The sequence below is a fragment of the Aegilops tauschii genome, chromosome 7 (assembly GCF_002575655.3).
Source record: "Aegilops tauschii subsp. strangulata cultivar AL8/78 chromosome 7, Aet v6.0, whole genome shotgun sequence".
Classification (NCBI taxonomy): Eukaryota; Viridiplantae; Streptophyta; class Magnoliopsida; order Poales; family Poaceae; genus Aegilops; species Aegilops tauschii.
This window is the reverse complement of record NC_053041.3, coordinates 20,960,299-20,978,838: the sequence shown is the minus strand read 5'-3', so window position 1 is coordinate 20,978,838 and position 18,540 is coordinate 20,960,299. Positions and strand designations below refer to the sequence as shown.

At 40.3% G+C, this 18,540-nt stretch overlaps 1 protein-coding gene across 1 annotated transcript; it reads left to right on the top strand.

The window, feature by feature from the left end:
* The first annotated feature begins 15,434 nt into the window (after nt 1–15,434).
* LOC109750935 (anthranilate O-methyltransferase 1-like) lies at nt 15,435–17,163 on the top strand. The gene is made up of 4 exons (XM_040395426.3): nt 15,435–15,571; nt 15,703–16,110; nt 16,281–16,553; nt 16,631–17,163. The coding sequence occupies exons 1-4, from the start codon at nt 15,497–15,499 to the stop codon at nt 16,988–16,990; spliced, it is 1,116 nt and encodes a 371-aa protein (XP_040251360.1). The 5' UTR covers nt 15,435–15,496; the 3' UTR covers nt 16,991–17,163.
* The last annotated feature ends 1,377 nt before the right edge of the window (nt 17,164–18,540 follow it).

Here is an 18,540-nt window from a genome sequence, read left to right as displayed (position 1 = left end):
CGGAGAGCCGTGAGGAGGAGGGAGGAGAAGGTCGTCGGAGAGCCGTGAGGAGGAGGGAGGGGCATGGAGGAGGGTAGGAGGAAGAAGAGGTAGGTAGAAAAGGGAAAAAGTGATGGAGGGGAGGAGGAAGAAGAGGTAATATATATAGTGGTTGTGGCGTTACAGATTTAGTAGTGGCGCACCATGGGTGTGGTGCGCCATTACTAGTTTTGAAATTTCAAAACTAGTAATGGTGCACCACACCCATGGTGCGCCACTACTAACTTTGTTTATTTTTTTGAATTTGGAAGGCATGAAAATTACTAATGGCGCACCACACCCACAGTGCGCCACTACTAATTTTTTTCATTTTTTTGAATTTTTTTGCCTCCAGATCTTAAAAGCATCGTATCTTTTATTTTGTTAGGTTTTTGGCGATTTTAAAAATCTTCAACGGGGTTGAATTCGGATGTAACTTTTCGAGTAGATGATTTTTCATATAAAAAACTTTTTCGTCGGAGGTCGTATACAAAAGTTACGACCATTTTATCGAAACACGGCGGCCTTTTGCAAAAAAATTCAAAATTCATGTTTGTTAATTTTCCTAACAACTAGAACACATAACACATGGACATCTATTTTTTTGAATTTTTTTTGCAATGGCGCACCACACGTAGGTGCGCCACTACTATGTAGCATAGCAGTGGCGCACCTGGGTGTGGTGCGCCATTGCTATGTCTGGTGGGGGGGGGGGGGGGGATGGACCAAAAAAATAGCAATGGCGCACTGCTCATGTGGTGCGCCATTAGTAAAAACATAGCAATGGCGCACCTGATTCTGGTGCGCCACTGCTATATAGCAATGGCGCACCACATACATGGTGCGCCATTCATGTCCATATTAGCTATAGCCGTTTTTCTAGTAGTGTCAAGATCACGAGAGAGAGAGAGAGAGAGAGAGAGATTAAACACATAGGTACTAGTACAAACCCTCAGCCCGAGGGTGGACTACTCCCTCCTAATCATGGAGGCCGGGAGGATGACGAAGATGGCCACCGGTGATGATTTCCCCCTCCGGCGAAGTGCTGGAACGGGGTCTAGATTGGTTTCTCGTGGCTACAGAGCCTTGCGGCGGCGGAACTTCTAATCTAGGGCCTCCCCCGAGGGTTTTTGGAATATTTGATGATTTATAGGATGAAGAGGGGGTGCGGGAGGCCACCAAGGTGGGCACAACCCACCAGGGCGCGCCTGGGCCCCCATGCACGGCCTGGTGGGTTGTGCCCCCCTCGAGGCACCCCCAGGTGCTTCTCTGGCCCATCTGGTGTCCTCTGGTCCAAAAAATCCACGAAAAATTTCGTTGCATTTGGTCTCCGTTTGATATTGATTTTCTGTGATGTAAAATATAAGTAGAAAACAACAATTGGCACTTGGCACTATGTCAATAGGTTAGTCCCAAAAAATGATATAAAATGATTGTAAAACATCCAAGAATGATAATATAACAGCATGGAACAATGAAAAATTATAGATACGTTGGAGACGTATCAGAAATTTTGAGGAAATATTGGATAAGTCCCCGTGTGGGAGGTGGTACGCAGGCTCGGCCCAACACTGGCTGGTGTAACAACAGTCCCGCCAGAGGAAACAAAATTATCAGTGGAGGGCAGTCTCCAATGCCTGCCGATGGAGCGCATTACCGGTGGCGGGTGCTTTTGTGCACCCCTACTACTGTTTTTTTTGTAATCATATGGTTTTAGTGTTTTGGGGGTATATTTTTTTCTCATTGTTTGTGAGGTTTAAGTTCCTTCATAATAACGATCATGGCAAACGTTTGGCACTTTTTGGGTTGATTTGCTATTTTTAAGCATTTGATGAAGCCTGAGTTATTTAAAGGAGAAAAATGTTTTTTGGTTAAAAAAATATATAAATGAAATCTTAAACCGAGGTTCGTTTTGTTTGTGTCTTCGCCATGTCAGAGCAGACCTGCCGAAAGTTCTACTTCATTTCCATATTGCTCTATTATGACCCTTTTCTCACATGCTCGCCTTCACCGTAGCATGCCTGTGTTGGCGTGATGAATTTGTCTCATATCCATGAAAATCTATTTTCAAAACACACTTCCCCACCTGACCTCCTCTAACTTGATGCTCCTATGCACTCTCTTCGTCATCACCCCTTTGGTGACAAAACAACCTTGTCATGTCAGTGATCTAGCCAGACAAACCTCGAACCTTTGTTGTCCTGATCAACTCGCCTAGTTAATCTTTCTCTAGCTATTAGTGACCCGAGAGTCCACCAGGTAGCTTTTTTCGCTTTGTGTGTGTTTCATAAGGTCATCTCATCTTTAGCAAAAATATATCATATCATTGTTGATGTGTTTGTAGGCGTTACTATTTGACCTCCACAATACACAAATGTCTACTTTAGTGCCCTCACGGAGCTCTACTGTCATCTCTTCATCAACAACTGATCCCACATTTAGTTTTTGAGTGTTGGTAGTCGCTCATGGGTAATGCCTAGTCCTTGCATTGCAATAGTCAGCTTGATACTAGCCATCGAAGGTGAGGTCTTTGGCATGAACTCAAGTGGTATGCTCTTTGTTATGCAATTGTTACATAGGAATTGAGTATACAATACATAATTCCTTGGGAGGAAATCACAATAGAATATCTTCCTAACCTATATCAAGTGGCGTGTGACGATGCTTCTCTTACTGCAAGATTGCGGCTTGTTATTTTGGGGATTTTTTTATACCATTCTTGATTCTTTATGAAAACTACATATTCAGTGTGAAAATCCATCATGTACAATAAGAATTATAAACTAGGCGCAATGCATTGAGTTGTAATTTTCCTAAAAATAATATACACTCTAACCTCGACATCCATTGATGCATTCAACTGAAACCGATGACAATCATGGTATTTAAAGTGTTCATTAGCATATCCATATAATAGTTCTTAATAGAAGAATATGAAGTGTCATAAAGCATATAAAAACAAGTGTTTAACTACTTAATTCCGGAAAACTACGTAAATAAGTTTTTGAATAATTAATTTAGTAGTCTTTTACTCATATAAGTATGATTGAGGGACTGTTCAAATGTCATGGTAAGTATCTCACATGATTACGTTTACCAAATACCTCTCGCTGTAGCATACACATAGCTCTTGCGGGATCATGCACATGTTTCACCAAACCCAAATCCATCACAATATTTTTGATAAAGAATCCACCACTATATATGATTGGCTAAGTTCGGAATGGCTACATTGTCATGGTCTGCTAACAAGCTATAAATGTGGACAACGACACCACTTGCGGTAGAATTAAATGATCACAATAGTTGGCATGTGATGTTTGGTGAAGCAATGCCAATGTCTTGGAATTTCCCACACACAACATTGGCCACTAGCTGACCTCCTATAAATAACTAGCTTATTGTTCATATATCAGGATCACATTTAGCTTGGTAGGGGGTGGAGGAGGATGACAAAGTGTGGAGAGCAGAGTACCATTGAAGTGATGTGCGTGTATGGAACTCACGGTCGCATAGCACGTTCTAATAGAGGAATGTGATGTATTGGAAATTTGAGTTAGAGACAAGTAGAAAATAATGGTTCATCTATGAACAGTGAAACTAGGAAGCACTGTACAAACTGCAGCTCTAATTACTTTCGGGGGAAACATATCAGTAGTCTATGTTGTCAAGTCAGTGTGATCCAGCCAAAGTGATATCCAGCGGTAGCTTCTATTTGTTCTACAACTCTGTGCCCATGTAATCCGAATGGTATTCTCTGACTTGTATCTACAAAGACCATGTTTTAGCAACGACTCCAATCTAGAACAAGACAAACCATGATGCACCACTTCAGCATAGCATTAGAGTTTTTTCAAGCAAAAGAGTGTACGGAATATTCTTTAGCATGATGCGCGTTTGGTAGTCTTTAGCATAATCATGTACAATGACAATTTTCTTCCAAATATTCCATATAGTGATGAACCTAAAGAAAAATTATCTGAAAACGATATTTGATAGCAAAGTACACAACCTTGGTCAAAGCAAAAGTTATTAAGTAGATAAAATATGCACATTGTCATCTAGTACATACATATTTCTGCCATAGGATTCTTATTCACTTCCAAACTAATTCATACAACAGATAGGAAAAATTGAGAAGAACCATTGTCGAAGCATAGGAGGAAAATAACTACTGCTGAAGGCCTAGGCGCAGCTGGCAATAATTTTTTTTCTTTCACCAGGAGCTAGCAATAATTTCAAACTTGGAGTGGAAAGATAATGGGGGTCTTGGATATAAAAGTTGGGCATTTAGATAGCAACACAAGGAATAGGAGCGTTGCGATCTGTGGGTGGTGAGCTACTATAATTAACATCGCTCAGTAAAGACTGAAGTCATGGGAATTCAAAAGCATTCTCCATAGGAGCCTAGTCGACGCCCACCGATTGTATAAATACATATTTCTTGCCGTCTTTGGAAAACATATCCAGTCGAGGATACTGATGACCCACAAGTATAGGGGATCAATCGTAGTCCTTTCGATAAGTAAGAGTGTCGAACCCAACGAGGAGCAGAAGGAAATGATAAGTGGTTTTCAGCAAGGTAATGTCTGCAAGCACTGAAATTGTCGGTAACAAGTTGTTCGATTGCAAGATAATTTGTAACACGCAAGTAACAGTAACGGTAAATAAAGTGCAGCAAGGTAGCCCAATCCTTTTGTGGCAGAGGAAAGGCCAAAACGGTCTCTTATAATAAGCAAAGCGTTCTTGAGGGTGCACGATAATTTCACCATGATACTTTCATCATGTTGGTTTAATTCGTGTTCGCTACTTTGATAATTTGATATGTGTGTGGACCGGTGCTCAGGTGCTGTTCTTACTTGAACAAACCTCCTACTTATGATTAACCTCCTCGCAAGCATCCGCAACTACGAGAAAAGTATTAAGATATAATCTAACCATAGCATTAAATGTTTGGATCCAAATCGTTCCCTTACGAAGTAGCGCATAAACTAGGGTTTAAGCTTCCGTCACTCTAGCAACCCATCATCTAATAACTACTCCACAATGCATTCCCTTAGGCCCAAAGATGGTGAAGTGCCATGTAGTCGACGTTCACATGACACCACTAAGGGAATTACAACATACATATCATCAAAATATCTAATACATATCAAGTTCACATGATTACTTGCAACATGACTTCTCCCGTGACCTCAAGAACAAAAGTAACTACTCAAAAATAATAATCATGCTCAAGATCAGAGGGATATTTAATAGCATAATGGATCTGAACATATAATATTCCACCAAATAAACCATATAGTAATCAACTACAAGATGTAATCTACTAGTCACCCACAAGCACCAATCTAAGGTTTCACTACAAAGATTGAACACAAGAGATGAACAAGGGTTTGGGAGCAGATGGTGTTGTTGAAGATGTTGATGGAGATGGCCCTCCCAAGGATGGGAGAGTTTTTGGTGATGACGAGGACGATGATTTCCCCCTCTGGGAGGGAAGTTCCCCCAGCGGAATCGCTGCACCGGAGAGAAAAGGTGCTCCTGCCCAAGTTCCGCCTCGAGACGGCGGCGCTTCGTCCCGAAAGTCCTCCTCTTACTTTTTCTAGGTCAAAATTACTTATGTACCAGAAGATGGGCACCGGAGGGCGCGCCCAGGTGGGTTGTGCCCACCTGGTGGGGCCTCTTGTAGTTATTTGCTCCAATATTATTCATATATTGCAAAACAATTCTCCGTAAATTTTCAGCTTATTTGGAGATGTGCAAAATAGGTAATTCTAACGTAGCTTTTTCAGGTCTAGAATTCCAGATGCCGGTATTCTCCCTCTTTGTGTAAACCTTGCATATTATGAGAGAAAAGGCATTAGAATTACTCCCAAAAGCATTATTATATATAACAACATTATAAATATCAGTAGAAAAACATGATGCAAAATGGACGTATCAACTCCCCCAAGCTTAGACCTCGCTTGTCCTCAAGCGAAAAACCGAAATAAAAAATCATGCCCACATGCTTAGAGACAGATGTGTCGATAAAAACAAAATACGAACTTACAAGCATCATGATTATTAATATAATAGCAAGGAAATTAATCATAAAGCTTTATCATACAACTTTTATCATATAACTTCTCATGAACAAGTAACAATTCATCACACATCGAAGTATAAAGCATAAACTCTATTGAAAACCAACAAACTACGTTCTGAGTCAACTTTTGCAACTACAGTTCGTCATATTTTCAGGAAGGGTCACGTGTCGGAGCCTTTAGGCAAGTCCACATACTCAACTATCATATAATATTCTATGATTTCTAACACTCACAACATAACCATGATAAAAAAGTTTCAACCGGACACATAGAAAGATAGGGGCTTATAGTTTCGCCTCCCAATGTACTAACCTCAAGGGTGATGTCAACAATAATAACTCATGCCCACTCATATCCAACTGGATATATGTGCGTAGATCTTTCCTCACCACATGATGCTTACAAAAAGAGAAAATAAAAAGGAATAGAGAGGAATACTTTCACTCTTGCATAAAAGTAAATACACAAAAGTAAAAGATAAGCCCTTCGCAGAGGGAAGCAGGGGTTGTCATGCGCTTATTTGTTTGTATCCCAAATCTCTTAATGCAAAAGAACATCATGTTATATTACCCCTTATGATGGCAAACTTTATTATGCAGTCCGTTGCTTTTATTATTTTGCCATCACAAGTTCATACAATGCTCAATTTTCTCTTACACTAAAAGATACAACACATTTAGAAGCAATTTTTATTGCCTTATTGCACCGATGACAACTTACTTGAAGGATCTTACTCAATCCATAGGTAGGTATAGTGGACTCTGAAGGCATGAGTTTGGGTTTAAGGTTTTTGGATGCACAAGTAGTATCTCTACTTAGTGCGGAATTTTTTGCTTGCAAAGATATTGAGCAATATTGAAGGATCTAAGACAATATAACTTCTATGAGAATATGAACAAACATAAGTCATTACGTTGTCTTCCTTGTCCAACGTCAATAATTTTGGCATATAATATTTAATGGGGGCTCACAACCATAAAAGATGTAAAAGATAGTGTATTTGCATGTGAATCTTCTCTTCCCTTATTAATTATTTCATGAATTGCATCATTGACCAATGCTATGTTTGTCAATCTCCAACAAATTTTACCACTTATACTTTTCCTTATGTGATGTCATTACTTACCATAAGATTAGCATATGATCATTTTCATTTATTTTTCTTTCTTTTTATTGAAACATAAAAGTAAAGAAACAAACTCAAATTTCGTAATTTAGATGGTTTATTGTGTGACAAGATTTTTATTTCGTAATGTAGTGTGTTTCTATGCTTAATTGATATGTTTTATTGGGTATGTACATTTTTATCTTCTAATGGGTTCTTCTATGCTTAATACATATGTTTTTCTCTGTTGGGTATGTGTGTGTGTGTGGGGGGGGGGGGGGCGAAATAGTCATGAAGAGCTGCCTAATTAGGCAATAATTAATTGCTAATAAGGGGGGACAAAATCGTTGGACGGTGTATCCCCCTCTCACACCCCTCGTCTCCCCTTGAATCCATCACTGTCCCTGTCACCAATGGATCCCGCGGTTTGTTTAATTTTGTTATTTCAGTAGTTACTCATGGTAGAGGCCCTGTCCTTGTGATGGAGCAGTCAATAAAAGTGTGACCTTTGAAGGTCGTGTCTTTGGCATGGACTTTAGTGGTATGCTCTTTGTTCTGCACTTGGCACCTCAGATGTGCATACAAAAAGGTGTTTTTTACGGTTGTCGTGGTGTATCGGTAGCACCAAAAGTAGAGGTAGCACTACAACAATATAATAACTTGAGTTCAGAATGTTTTTTTTTCATGGTTTAGAATCAACATCCCCTTTAGGGTTGCTCCTATTTAGATATGCCACGAGTGTTACAAATGTTTACCACTATACCACTCGTAGTAGAAATAAATGACCAAACAAGTTGGCATGTGATGTTTGGTGAAGCAATGATTATATATGTACATGCCACACATATCGTTGGTCACTAGCTGGCCTCCTATAAATAACTAGCTTATTACCCGTGTAGTGGGATCACATATAGTCCGTAGGAGTGTTAGAGGAGAATGCCAAACCGTGGAAGGAGAGCAACAACGACAAGCAGGGTCAATTGCAAGGGCAGCCACATAGCATGAACTAGCAGGGAATGAGATGTATTGGAAATTCGAGTTGGAGGCATATATAGAGGCATATTCCATAGAAAAACGGTGAAGCTAGCCAGAACCGAACAAGTCATGATTCTTTATACTTTCTGGCCAGAAACAACACAACAGCGTGTTGCCAAACCGGTGTGCTTCAATCTTCAAGACAAATCACCTGTAGATTTCATCACCCGGGTAACACCAAAGACGTTTTACTCATGTATGAGTCTAACGCTATTGTGCCCGTGTAATCCTGAATAATCTCATGTGATCCAGACAAGGATGAAATTTTCAGCTGTGACGCAGCTGTAAATCAAGCACGAAATGCAGAGTATGGAAGAGTAACACGTGGTGACACGAAGTATGGTTCAACCAACCAGATGGATTACTAGCTTAACGTGAAAACCCAAAATTATTGTTTAAACATTCGGACCTCTCAGTTCACAGGACATTGACATATAGTAATGTGTAACTTATTGTTTTTTGTGGGATACATGACTAGAGTTCCTTGATCTGTTGTTGCATTATACATTAGATGTGTTTATCGATAAATTTCTATTTAAACTTACATTAGTTTGAAAGCTGCAAAAAACTGTGTATCAATAATACTAGCAAACAATAAAACTTTTTATGCACATATTTTTATTCTTTCAGTATCCAACAATATAAACACCATGAATCAAAATCAGGTAGCTTCGGAATTTTGATGCATGAGAAAACTTCTATGATGTCCAGTTTTAATGTCCTGAATTTACCTTGCGTTGAATGCAACGACTCACTGAGCTCATATTGTTATGGGAGGATATCGATAGTACTGTTTTAACATCTATTAATTCTTTCTGTGTCATGGAACGCGAGTGCTTTCGAGCCTTTCAGATGTGCCACTTGTCTTTTAAAAAAAGGAACAAAGAACAAGACTGTTTCTGCACTTATACACCTGATAGATTTTGACATCCACAGTTATATCCTCTAACTACATTCACTTTCTCAGTAACAAAATAGTTTGTAACTAGTATCGAACAAGATACAGGTAGAGAAGGGAAGTTAGCAAAGTTCCCGTGCCCCTATATAGTTAGTACTTTCGAGTTAAGAGCGAGAAAATGAACTATTTCATTTAATAAAAAAAGTGCAACGGCTGTATAGTGAAAATTCCATGAGGATGGCTATGGCTTTGAAGCTCCTTTATCTACCAGACCCAAGAGGACGAATATGGAACTCTAGAGGAAGACTCAGAAGACGAATATGGCAGCCCCGGGGAAAGCGCAGAGGAAAAATATGGTACTTTAGAGGAAGACTCAAAAGAAGAGATAAAATGTAGGAAGGAGAAAGTTGGTTTCAATGAGTCATGTGAATTGTAGAAGAAATAGGTAAACAAGGCGGGTTAATATATATATGTTGAAAATCAAGGGGATAAAATTGAACGAAATGAAGAGCAATCCAGAATCCGATTTTGTATACTATAAGAAAAAGGCATTGAAAACTTGGAAACGAAAGATGGGGGAAAGGAAATAGGATCCCCTCTCTTCTCTACAGGAATGAACTTCTCCTCGCCGACCACTGGCACTATACTTAGGTTAGGCGCAATAGGCGACTTAGGTCCATGAAAATGGATTATTCCATGAATGCATCAAAGCGAGGCTCATCAAAATGAAAAATCTAAGACTACTATAAGACTACTAAAAAATAATAAAACAAGAAAAAATTGAACGATTAAATTACTGCTCCCGAATCTTGTGGGAAGGTTATCTAGACATTTTTTGGATAAATACCAGCTCCTTTCGGTTCATAATGAGACGGGACTAATTCTATTTTGATTCTATAGATTATTTCGGGTTATGGACCCGAATCCTTTACTATGGAACATTGTCTTTTCCAAGTAAAAATCCCTATTATATGAAAGAATGAAAAGGTGCTTTTGTTCTTGTGGAATAAGAAGCCCTCGTACCTTAATGTAAGGAAAATCACAATTTTTCGTTAGGTATTTGACCAAATAGGATCGTCTAGTTCCTACAGAACCTATAACTAAAATATCCGATAGGGCTAAGCGGAACGGAAAGGGTTTTCTAACGAACGAACGATTTGAACCTTGTTCCTACACGGCCTGATCAAATCGATCAGGCACTTGCCATCTATCTTCATTGTTCAACTCTTTGATGTAAAGATGAAAAAACCCAGAAAAAAGCTCTACCCTTCCATCTCTTGGATAGATAGAGAGGGAGGGTGAAAACCATCATACTTGCTGACCATCCATGAACTGATCGGATTAACCAACCAAAGTTGGCCTCGGTCATTATGTATTGAACCGAGGAAAAAACCTGTGTAACGGTTGGTCGGTAGTAAAAAGTCATAGCAAAACCGGTAGCGACTTGTAATAGAAAACAAGTGTAATTCCCTTTTACAACACGACCCAAGTAAGCCTCACTCACGGGTATCTGAGCAATTCTTCCTGTTGCTTTTACAAAACTTCCCTCTTGTATCATCAACCCCAATCTCCTTTTCATTAAGTATCATTAACAGACCGCTTGCTTACGAGCTTGGTAGCCGCCTTGGAGCCGAGGCAGGCGGCCGTTGAGGTCCTTAGTTTAGTCAAGTAGGCGAGGGCATTTCCATCGTGAAGGATTCAATCCAGCCACAGGTTCCCCTAGGCTCTACTCCTCCTTATCCTACTCACTCGAAGTTTCGTTGGTCATTTATTGTTTTTTAGCCTCTTTGACAAACTTAGTAAGAAGAAAAACCTCGATCTTCAGTCGATTTCGAAAAAGAATGGATTCGGTCTTATACATACGCGAGGAAGGTAATCAAAAAAGAGAGAAGACGAGTTCTTCTTTCTTTTATCACTTAGGAGCCGTGCAAGATGAAAGGGTACATACTTCTATACATCTGCAGGACGACATGAGATGTTTCTGCAAAAAAGTTTAACCATGCACAAAGCCCCCCCACCCCCTACTCCCTGAATTTGTCTACTAGGAGAATTGGGCATATAGTTCCCAAATCATTTTCCATTTATTTATCCAATCATATGGCTATCTCATTTGTACTCAGAGGTGGCCAACCGGTCGGCCCAGACACGGTCTGACACACCTGTAGGCAGGCCTAGCACGGCATGACACGTAGAGTCCCATTTATAAGTAGGCCGTGCCGTGCCGGCATGCGGGCCTCGTCTTCAAGGATGCGCACGACCCATTAACTAAAGGAGCCGGCCCGGCATGACATTGTGTTTCAACTGGCCCGCGTGCTTTTTGCCTAATAACCTGTTAAAAACAATCAGGGAAAAGGACCGCGTTGTGCGGAAAATCCTACTCGCCGCTCGTTGCGGCAAGCTGTCGTCGCTTCGCACAGGGGAGGTGCGAGCGAGCGGCCGAGTGGGCCGGCCTGTTTTAGCGTTTCAGCAGACACCGGTTTTTTGGGAACCTTCTATGATGTTTCCAGCAGGTTTTTTCTTTTTCAGTTTCTTTTTCGTTTTCCTTTTTTCTATTTCTCTTCTTTTTCGTTTTCTTTTCTTTTTTCTGTTTCTTTTTTTCCTTTTTTTTCTTTTTCAAGTTTATTTGCAATCTTTTTCCGAATTTCAAAAAATGTTCTTATTTTTCAGATTTTGTTTACAAATTCAAAAAATATTTCCGTTTTTCAAAACAAACCTTAAAATTCAAAAAAAGTTCCCGGTTTAAAAAAATTTGTTCAGAATTTTCAAAAAAGTGTTCCTGTTTTTCAAATTTTGTTCACAAATTCAAAAAAGTTCATGGTTTCAATAATTTGTTCGGAATTTCAAAAATGTTCCCTTTTCCATTTGAAAAAGTGTTCGGGATTCAAAAAATGTTCCCATTCTCCAAAACTGTTCACAAATTACAGAAAAATGTTAATGTTTTCAGAAGAATTTTCATAATTTACAAAATGCTCGTATATTCAAAAACTTAATTTGTTTTTTGAAAAATGTCCGGATTTCAAAAATTGTTCACGTTTTTAATTTTTTGTTCGTGTTATGTTTTTTTCCTTTTTCCTAAAAAAGTGTTTGGTGTTTCTAAATTTGTTCATGTTTTGAAAAAATGTTCGCAATTGTCAAAAGTGTTCGCCGTTTGTTAATAATGTTCAGGACTTCTAAAATTGTTCACGGTTGCTTTACGTTTTTTGAAACATTTCCAAAAATTATAAATTTTGGTCAAGTTGAAAATAAATATTTTCCTTTGCAAAAATAGGAATCTAAAAATTGTTCATAATTTCCAAGAAATAGTGAAAAAAATGAATAAATGTTTCAAATCTGCTTCCATTGTATTTTTTTTAGATCATCCGACTTCATTGTCTATTCTTAAACGTGTGTTCTAAGCAATTGTTAAGTGGCGTCGTGAGGTCTAGTGGCTAGCTGAATGCAGGTAAAATTGCCTGATCGCGTGTTCGAGTCCCACAGGCGCCTCTTTTTCTCGGTTTTTTTGCGTCGTGTTGTATTGCGTTCAACTTCGGTTGTACTGGGCCGGCCCAGTCGTCGATTCCCCTGTGCGGCGCGCGCTCCATTTGCCGCAATATGCGGCGTATAGGAGGTCCCGCGTTGTGCCGGCAACAGTCCTTACCTTGGCTGACTAGCATGGGACAGGAACGACCAATTTAGTCCGGGCACACGTGCTAATGTGTTGTCCCGCAAAATAGAGCCCATTTAGCCAGCTCTGTTCGCACCATAGTGTAAAAAACCAAACCGGCAACCAAACTAAACTAGTCAGGCTGTCGGTTGAAGATTTTGTTGGTCAGATCGCCGGTTCATTTGCTACAAAAAACCAAAATATTATGGTGCACATCCTACCCCTATGGGCACCTCCGAAAGACCGAGCCGACATATCATCTTGAGATTTACGAAGTCACCGTAAGCGCCTCGTCGTCGACGGGAACGTCTCCTCTCACTGAAACGCATCGCGCGGAAATCCTGAAATAAATCCAGGAATAATGCGAGCATCAGGATATGAACCCTGGTGGGTTGGGGATACCACCGTCCACCTAACCAACTCAACCACAGGTTGATTCGCGAATACACATAATATTTAATGTAAATCATTAATAAGCCATAAAGTATTACTACCTCTGTAAAGAAATATAAGACTTTTAGAACGCTAAATCTTTACAGAGGGAGTACTCCTTATTAGACTAGTTGTATATTGGGCCTTTGGCATGCCTTGCCTTAACGTTAGGTGTTCGATTCCTTGTTGATACACCTTTTTTGAATATTTTTTGATTTGAAAACTGGGCAAGCTTTCGGTTCTCGTTTTTTCTGGTCGAATCACCGGTCCTGTCCGAATTTTAAAACTACCTAAAATCTAAAAACTGCATACGCACTGTTTGGGCGAACCGAGCGGCCGACTCCTGGCCACTCGATTCCGCGCGGACATAGTCCAGGTGCCATCTGGGCTGAATCATATGCACTGGTTTTGGACTGTTGCTCTTTAAAATAGTGGGTCAGGAAATATAATTAGAAGGAAAAGTAGTATGTGATGTCCATTCTCTCTCTCCGCATGTGACTGATTTAACTACCTTTCAGAAAAATTAAAAAAGTCATATCTTTCAAACCTTGCATCGGAATTCATATCCGTTTTCACTTTTGGACTCCTCACGTCGAGATTTTTAAAACTATATCCCGCATCGGTATGTTTCGATGAAATTTTTTTGATGCCAACTTTGGAGCTATATGGTGCAACTTTAGTACTGTGTTGTGCAACTTTAGTACTACATGGTGCAACTTTTTTCAAAACAAAATTTTAGAGCTGCATAATCCAACTTCCTATGAGGTTGCAACGTAGCAACCATGACAACCTGATTTGCAACTAATCTATTGCCGTGGCCAACTACCTAGTCGTAGATGTGCAACCATCCTCCATACTTGTAATGTAGTCTAGTTGCACATAAATTGATGTTTAGTTGGCTTGAAATGTAGTCTAGTTGCACACACATTGATGTTTAGTTGGCAGAAAGACTAGTTGCACACACATATGCTCAGTTGGCTTGTAATGTAGTCTAGTTGCACACACATTGATGTTTAGTTGATAGGACACTAGTTGCACACACACATATACGCAATCGACGCGGCAATGAAGTCTAGTTGCACACACATTGATATTTAGTTGGCAGGACTAGTTACACACATATATGCTAAATTGGCGCGGAAATGTAGTCTAGTTGCACACACATTGTTGTTTAGTTGGCAGGAAGACTAGTTCGTCGAAACATCCTCACGCGGGATCTACTTTTAAAGAGCACGTCGCGAGGGTTTCAACGGTGAAAACGGATCTGAATTTCGACACGCGGTTTAGAAGATACGTCTTTTATAATTTCAAAAACAAAAAATTAATGCACAAAGAACGAACATGAGGAATATTAATGCAGTGGCATGCAAACATTCATCATGTGAGAAGAGACCACATAGAAAATGATTAATTAGCAGTGTTCTTTTTAGCCACAGGGCAAAAAAGCAGCCGGCCGCCTAGGAGCGCTAGCGGGCACCCAGCCGCCCGCTAGACGCGTCCTTAAAACTATGGTCTGAGGGCGGACACGACCAGCTCAACGGTGGACTACTCAAGCCTATCCTAAGCCCGCCCAAGTCCACTTTTCCATACTCCCTGCCCCCGTCTCCTCCTCGGTACCCAGATTCACCGCAGACCTACTTGGAGCCATAGCTGGAGCTCTCCTTTGCCTCGCTGGGTGCGAGCTCAGGCTGGTCCTCTACACCATGAGCTCGGTCCTCGTGTTCACCATGCTGCTGTATCATGTCAGACTGTCAGTACCGAGCCTCCGCGCTTGCACCAGTTGGCCCACCGAAGCCGTCCCCACCTGCTCGACCAGCCTCCACCCTCCCGCTGGCTTGGAGACAATTTCTCATCCTGGTTGATGTGGATGTGTCCCGCAGCTTCTCCAGGCCGCTGTCGCAGCTCCGCACACCACTTGTTCGATGACATGCATGGAAATTCGAGGTGGACAAATGGTGTATCCCCGCTTGGGTACCATGGTACATTTGTCCAGAAATTCCTATATGGAAAAATGTGATCCACACAGACGTCGCAGGAAAATGGGTGATGGCCCTTGGGGACGCCCTAACAACTGCATGCATAGGCATGTAATGCAAGGAAGTAGAATGATCAATGTGAAATACTGAAGAAAGAGGGACCTTCAGCAAAAATCGCTCCTGCTCTCCCTATATATTTAACAGGGTTATATGGCACTCACCCGTGTATTCTTCAATTCTCTCGTGTGCAACGCAGCAAAACCAACTTCTGCCTAGAGTTCTTACTTCTTAGTAGCCATGAAGATGGAACATGACCTCCATATGACCATAGGAGAAGAAGAGACCAGCTACTTCAAAAACTCAAGGCTTCAGGTTCGATACAATCCTTCTAGCATCCACAATTGGTATTGCTTACAACCTTGACATACCTTCTGATCTACTCTGAATTTGCTTGGTAGATTTTACTGCAGTAGTTTATAAAGATTCCCTTCCATTTATCTTAGGAAAAAGCTCTGGTTGAGACTAAGCCAGTTCTCCAGAAGATTGTGATGGAAATGTGTGTGGCTCTACTCCATCCCACAATGACAATTGTTGACTTAGGCTGCTCTTCAAGTGACAACACACTCTTCTTTGTCTCCAATGTGATCAAAGCGGTCAGCTACCACCTTGAGAAATTCAGTGGCCATCCCACTGAGCTTCAGTTCTTTCTCAACGATTTACCAGGCAACGACTTCAACCGTGTCTTCCAATCACTTCAACGATTCAAGAACTCCATTGATGTGGATCACAAGGGAGGGCCAATACCTGCTTTCTACATCGCTGGGTTGCCCAGCTCCTACTATAGAAGACTCTTGCCTCACGGGAGTGTTCATCTCTTTCACTCATCATATTGCCTGCAGTGGCGTTCTCGGGTACTAGCACCAACCAGACACAGCTTACCTGCATAATTTTAATTTTAATCATCCACATCGGTCTATTTAATACTGTAAATTGATGAATTCATGGAGCTAAGTAGACATCCCAAAACAATGTCAATTTACATTAGAATCTCTGAAAAATAAACGCTACATGTTATACACAGCTTCCCGATGGATTAGAGGGCAATAAAAGACCATATCTGAATGAAGGAAGCATCAGCATTGCAGTGACTACCCCACCCTTTGTGGTGAAAATGTACCAAGAGCAGTTTCAGAAGGACATGTTGTTGTTCCTCCAGCTGCGATATGAAGAACTAGTTGCCGATGGACAAATGGTTCTCACATTTCTTGGGAGGAAACACGATGATGTCTACAGCGCAAGTCTCAACCGTCTATACGGGTTACTTTCACTTTCTGTACAATCTCTTGTTGAAGAGGTACACAAGGATATATCATACTTCTAATAATTATTTGCGGAAACTAAATTTTGATTAAAGCACACTGATCACAACAGGGGCTAGTGGAGAAAGAAAAGCTGGACTCCTTTAATCTACCTTTGTACGGGCCATCAATGGATGAAGTTAAGGCAGTGGTTGAGCGGAGCCAGCAGTTTGATATTAGTCGCATCAAACTGTTCGAGACTAACTGGGATCCTTATGACGACTCGGAGGGCAATGATGTGCACGACAGCATCCAAAGTGGCATAAACATCGCCATGTGCTTAAGAGCAGTGATGGAGGCCCTGTTTACAAGCCATTTTGGTGAATCCGTGCTCGATGAGCTCTTCAATAAGTTTGCTTATAACGTCGCGTTACACCTTGACAAAGAGAAGACCAAGTACTCTGTCATTACTCTATCGTTAAAAAAAAGATGAGGCATAGACGATGTGTGTTCTTGCAATTTATGTGTTTATCAGCAGCCTCAAAAAGTATCTTCATGAGTCATGGGTTATGTCATGTAATTGTTGCACATTAATACTCGGAGTTCTTTCCAGTACAGCTGGATATAATAGTATAAGTTCGTCAAATTATGATGTGTATTGCGGTTTACCAGTAATTTGTTGATCAAACCCCAAGTAAAGTTTATTGAGGGCACACACTGAACCAGTGACGAAGGGTTTGACCTAAGGTTCTTCTCCTAAGGTTCAAACTTAAGTGAAATTTTGATGAATTCCTGAAATTTCAGTGCATACCAAATATTTTTAACCCCAAATTATGAAGCTAGATTCAAACTAATTCCAAATAAATTTCAAACTTAATTTAAGTTTGTTAAATTTATTGAATTTTAATATATTGAAATTCGAAAGAATTTTAAAAAATCTCAAAAATTTGCATATTTTCATGAGGTCTAAATGATTCAATTTTTTTAAACAATTGTAATGCTGCAATGCAAAATTTTAAAAATATATAATCCTACACGAATGAGCCACTGCGGGATGTTTTTACTTATATACTATTCCACTCTTTGCACTATTGGTATTGGATAAATATTGTGTGCATGTCATGTGGGTGATGTGCCACAATATCACCTTTTGGGTTACAGCATGTTGCCACTTGCTGCTGTTCTGTCTTTATGCCCATGCGGCAGCCATAATGCACTACAGAAATGGTGGGCTTCAGTCATGAGTGATTCCAGTGGGATCACCAGCGTCCAACCAACGGGGCTCTGCCGAGTATATGGCCCCTTCTTTGGGTGCATTGAAGATATATTTGTTTAAAGGGTGCTTTTTATTGATCAGCATCGAGTGGATACAAATAGAAATGAGCACATACCTAGCCTTTGCACAAATAAAATGCACATAACCAAAGTGGAAAATATAACCCATCAGTAGTGCATGCAAGTCCAACGCAAAGTCATGTGTTGCACCGCTCTGAACAAGTGCATAGGGGCCTGGGTGAGACGAACGACCCATTAGGCTAGTGATAGTGGAGAATAACTTAGACTAGTAACATGCATATGTTACTAGTCTATGTTACTAGTGTCATAAGTGTGGTAATATATACGTATTCATTTATTACTTTATAGACTCATCTTGCAACGGGAAGTGTTATGTGATGGTAACATATTATGTTATTCTATTTGCCTCTCTCTTTATTAACTACTTGACACGTCATTATTTTTGCTTATGTAGCATCTATATTACTATTTATGTTACTTCCATTATGACCAGCCTTATAGCAAAACATCAACTACTTCCACCGCAGTTGACAAATACCGAAATGATGAGAAGGTTCCTCAACAATAGTGATGCCTTCTGTAAGGAGACGGTGCATGAGCATCGTCGTTGTCGGTTAAGCACATAGAAGACAAGATCATGAGGATTCACCCATAAAAGATAGGTTGAGTAAGCTCTAGACGTAGTCTCCAACTAGGGAGTGTAAACTGCCACTATCATGTATAACCAGTTAGCCAAACTTATGGTTT